This window comes from Monoraphidium neglectum (genome assembly GCF_000611645.1).
Source record: "Monoraphidium neglectum strain SAG 48.87 unplaced genomic scaffold scaffold01163, whole genome shotgun sequence".
NCBI lineage: Eukaryota > Viridiplantae > Chlorophyta > Chlorophyceae > Sphaeropleales > Selenastraceae > Monoraphidium > Monoraphidium neglectum.
In genome coordinates, this window is record NW_014012465.1 from 1 (window position 1) to 4,779 (window position 4,779).

At 69.4% G+C, this 4,779-nt stretch overlaps 2 protein-coding genes across 2 annotated transcripts in view; one reads left to right on the plus strand and one right to left on the minus strand.

Moving 5' to 3' along the window:
* Positions 1–240: 240 nt before the first annotated feature.
* MNEG_6873 (hypothetical protein) lies at positions 241–1,136 on the plus strand (the record flags this gene model as incomplete). The annotated part of the gene is made up of 2 exons (XM_014044651.1): positions 241–432; positions 765–1,136. 2 exons carry the CDS (start codon positions 241–243, stop codon positions 1,134–1,136), a joined length of 564 nt encoding a protein of 187 aa, XP_013900105.1.
* A 1,383-nt stretch (positions 1,137–2,519) lies between these two features.
* The window catches only part of MNEG_6874 (protein associated with central pair microtubule complex), a gene marked incomplete at both ends in the record, with an annotated part of 10,226 nt that continues 7,966 nt past the window's right edge, over positions 2,520–4,779 (minus strand). Inside the window, 3 exons of the mRNA XM_014044652.1 lie at positions 2,520–3,490; positions 3,709–3,937; positions 4,229–4,662. Coding sequence (XP_013900106.1) covers positions 2,520–3,490; positions 3,709–3,937; positions 4,229–4,662 — 1,634 coding nt within the window. The remainder of the gene's footprint in view (positions 3,491–3,708; positions 3,938–4,228; positions 4,663–4,779) is intronic.

The following is a 4,779-nucleotide window of genomic DNA, read 5'->3' on the forward strand; positions in this document are numbered from 1 at the left end:
CATCTGTGGTCCTGTGGCTGGTGCGCCCTGCCAGCGGCAATCGCCCTCAAGCCTCGCACCTCACAAGCCTCATGTGCCTTCTTCCTCTCCGCCGCCCTCTCTGCTGCGCATCCCCGCCACCATCTTCCTCCCACGCCACGCCCTCGGCTCTGCATTGACTCTCCGACACGAACACCCCCAAACATACCCCTTACATTACCCACCCCCCCCCCCCAAAAAAACCCTTAAACCCCCAGCTCCATGGTCATTGTGCTCAACGTGCCCCTCATGATCCTGGCCATCAAGAAGTTCGACGTCCTCTCACTCTTCCTCGTCACCAACCTGCTGTGCTGCTGCGCCGCCATCCCCGTGGCCCTCGGCCTCATCCGCCGCGCCAACACCTTCTTCACCGAGACAGGATGCGTCTTCGGCATCGCCACCGGCGTGCTGACGGTGCGCGCGCGGATGACAAGGGGGGCCAGGCGGTTGGGATAGACGGATGGGGTTGTGGGCCCTGGTATGGCAAGGAGGAGGCACCGCCAGCGCTGCGAGGAGTGGAAAACCCTCGTCAAACATGGGGCTTTCCACAACGCATCGAGCGTCGGTTGCCGCCCGCCGCACCTTGGGAGGTTCCCCTCACTCCCTCACAGTGGGGCCACGCGCTCAAAGGCCAAGCCGCGAGCCCCCTTCAGCCATCCCCTGCACCACCGTTTAAACACCCAGGCCACCGCTCGCCAACCCCTCCACCCGCCCCTCGCTCCCCCACCCTCCTTTCAACCGAGCAGCTCACCGCCCTGGGCATCGGCATCAACTGGAACCCCTCCGACGTGGCCGGCTCCTTCGCGGCCGGCGCCACCTGGTCCTGGTTCACCAACGGCTACGACTGGCGCGCCTTCCTCACAGCCCTCGTCGCCTCCACCCTGGGGGACGTCCTCTGGTGCGCCGCCGCCAGCCTGCTGCGCGCCCGCGGCATCCACGGGCCGGGCATCAGCGGCGTGCTCATGAGGGTCCCGGGGATGAGCCACGTCACCGCCTCCCAGGGCTGGACCCGCGAGACGCAGTCCAAGGGGTGGGACGACCCGGCCGCGCACGCGGTGGAGGGCGGCGAGGCGGCCGCGGCCAAGGACGTGGAGGGCGCGGTCGCCAAGGCCCCCTGAGGGGAGGAGGGAACGCGGGCCGGGGGCTCTCTCGCCCCGGCCTCGCGGGTGCCTGGCGCGGGGCAGCGGAGCGAACCGGGCACATGCCCACGCAAGGCGCGCCCGGTGAGGCCCGCGGCCCCCCTGTCGGGACCCGCGGCCGCCCGGGGCTGGGTGCAGGAGTCGAGTGGCGCGTGGCGCGAGCTGCATGCCAGGGCGCGTTTGCATTTCATTTTTTTGCCGGCAGGGGTCCTTGGGGTTCAAGCAGGTGTTGCAGCTTGCACTGGCAGCAGCGTCCTTGGAGGCGCGGCTCTGGCGCCAGAGGGCTGCGTTGGCGCACCTCAAACAAACCCGGCAGCGTGGCAAGCCACACGCTGCTGTTCGTTGCTATTGACATGCCGTGGCCGGGCGGTGGGACGTGCTTGCGTTCCCCCAGTGCCCTGAGCTGGCCACATTTCGCTTGCATCAGCCATGTGACACCGCAAAACCTTTGATTCTTGCTGCTCAGCTCTTGAGCACCATTTTGAACCAACCCACACGCGCGGGGCCCCAAGGGAGCCGGCCTTTCAAAGTTGATGCTGCCCGCTGTGTGTAGACAGCCCGTCGACGGCAGGCCAGTGAGCACCGCGCGCAGCTGTTGGCTGCCATCAACGCCGCCGGCATGCTTCGCGCTGCGATCACCCTTTCGGACACCCCTGGCTTGTCCCGCACTGCTTCCATGGATGGTGATCGGGGTGGCGTGGCTTTTGCTGCAGTTTGTGCTGCAGGAGGGTGGTGCATACGCATGCTTGTCTGGTGGCGGCAGCGCGCTCTGCGGTTGCGCCGGCTGTCCCGAGGCCGGACTCTGGCTGGCTGCGCGGCGGGCTAGGGTCTGGGGGCTGTCAGAATTCAGGGCCGAGCTTTGTGCAGGCGCCCGCCCTGGGCGCCGTGTGTGCGCGGCGCCTGGCGGGCGACCTAGGGCCCTGCAGTTGCAATCCAAGCGGTTGGCACGCGATTTCATTTCGGGACGGACGCGAGCGTTTGTTGAAGGACGAATGCAGGGAAGCAAGTGCGAGCAAGATGTGCTCTTGCCAGCTCCTTGCGCGGCTACGTAGCAGCTGCGCTGCCAGCGAGCAGGTGGTCACACTTGCTTGGGGCGGCTGCGCGGGATCCTGATCAGCTTATGGCACTGCTAGCTGGCGGCGGCACGGCAAGCCGTCTGCCCCCCAATAACCTGGTCGACGCTACACCAGAGTAACACTTGTATATTCGACGAGTTGATGACGTCACAGCCTGTCAGCATGTGCTTTACCAGTGCTTGCACCCCATCAGGACCATCAGCGGTGCGGTTGCGACCGCACACACTCGGATGCAGAAACGCCACCGCCTGCGGCCAAGTCATTTGAGCTGGGGTACAGCTGCGGCCTAGACACGACAGCTGATGTAAAGGTCCGTCAGCCGGTAGCGCCGCAGCAGCAGGCGCGCCACACCCTCAAACGCGGGGCTGGTAAGCAGGTCCTGGGCGCGCACCCCGCCCTGGGGCCCCTCGCCACCACTGGCGCTCCTGCCTGCCGCCGGTGCCGCCCAAGCCCCCTGCGTCGCCGACGCGCCCGCCTGCCCCGCCGCGGCCTCCTCCGCCGCCCGCACCGCCGCCGCCAACTCAGACGGGCCAATCGGCGCCCCCTGCAGCGGCGCGGCGGCCTCCGGCCCCAACAGCGGCCAGCACACGCGCGCGACGTGAGGGGCCGAGGCGCGGGCGCCCTGTGCGGCGTCGCGTGTGATGGCGGCGAGTGCCTTGTGCACCCCGCGGCCGAGGTCCCTGTCAGGGCACAGGTACAGCAGCATCGACTCCCATGGCAGCCTGAGCTGCTGCTGGACAGTTGTGCCGACGCTCTCATCCACCTGCTGCTGCTGCTGCTGCTGCTGCTGCTGCTGCTGCTGCTGCTGCTGCTGCTGCTGCTGCTGCTGCTGTTGCTGCTGTTGCTGCTGCTGCTGCTGCTGAGCGGGCGGCGCCGCCGCAAACATCGACCACAGCAGCCGCTTCAGCGCCGGCGCCGTGTCCGCCTGCGCCTGGCCCAACGCCTGCAATGGGGCCGCGGCCGCCGCGTCGGCGGCGTCGAGCTCAGCAGGGGTGGGCTCGGAGAACCATAGGTCCAGACCGGCCCACTCCTCCGCAGTCAGCCAGCCGTCCGCATCGCCGTCCGCAGCCGCAAGCACCCACGCCGCGCGCGCGACCGCCGCCGGCGGCGCCGTATGCACGGCGGGGTGCGCGGCGGCGAGCAGCGAGCACGCGAGCTCGCGCCAGTCGACGTGGCCGCACTGCGCGGCGTCAAACTGGGAGACCGCGACCAGCATGCGCAACGGCTCGATGGGCGCCCACTCCCTCGGCAGGACGCCTGTGTGTGTGCGTTGGTACGTCAGCATTGTTGCAATTCAGCTTGTTGCACCGCGGCGCAAAACCCCCATCCCCTCCCCGTCAGCCCCCTTGCCACGGCCAGCTCCTGCACCCGGTGGACTCAAAAAGGTGTCGCATGAGGCCAGCAACACACCAATGACAGCATATCAACAGTATCCAACGCAAGCTGACCGGCTTGCCAGGCGCCAACGAACTCACCCTGCGCAGACAGGGCCAGCATGACATCAGCAGCCTGCTGCACCGCCATGTACCCGCCCGCCCCCACCCGCGCCGCGCCGGCCGCGGCCGCCAGCGCGTCCGCCGCCGCCTGCAGCTGCGGGAGCGTCAGCACGCCGGGGGGCGGCGAGGGGCGCCGGGGCGCCGGGGCTGGCGGCGGGGGCGGGGGCGCCAACAGGGGGTGTGACTCATCGATGACCAGCACGTCACCCTGTGGAGGACCAATTGGGGGGTGACGTGCGGCCACGCAGACGTTGGTTGTCGCGCGGTGCGCATCAACCACACGCCACCGCTGTCAGACTTGGGCTGGCTTTAACGCCCAGCCGCCCTGCCACGTTGAGGCACGCAACACACTCGGCAGCGTCCAATTCCTTGCACACCAGTTCCCTCCAAGCCCCTTTTTTGTGCAAGCACCGCCCCGCCAACGCAAGGTGTCATCCCACGCATCTTGCTCTTCGCATCCTCCTCAGACCGCGCTCCCCTGCCCCTCCCTCTCACTTACCTCCAGTCGCAGGTCAAACGGCAGCTGCCGCCCCTCCGCCGCCGCCGCCCTCACGACCCCGTCGAGCGCCGCCACCGCGCTGCACTCCCCCGCGTATCGCGCCCTCAGCCACTCCGCCATCGCCGCGTGCGCGATGGCATGCGCCTCAGCCAGCAGCGACAGCCTGTCGGACGCCTTGAAAGCCACCAGGGCCAGCCGCTGCCCCAGGCCCCCCAGCTGCAGCTCCACCGCCGCCTGCAGCTGAGCGGCTGCCGCCGCGGCCGCAGCCGCGGTCTCCGCGGCGGCCGCGGCGGCAGCAGCAGCGCTGCTGGCGGGGTTGGCGGGCGCGGCAGTGGGGCCAGGCGCGGGGGCGGCTGGAGCCGCCGGAGCCGGCGTCACGCCAGCGGCAGCCTTTGCAGTAGTGCCACCAGCCTTGCCACCTGCACCCACGGCCCCTGCGGCGGAGGCCGCAGCCGCTGAAGCAGCTGCCGCGGCTGCCTTTGCTGCTGCAGCTGCCGCGCCCTTGCCCCCAGCCAATGGCGCCGCCGCGGCCGCCGCCGCTGCAGCGGCGG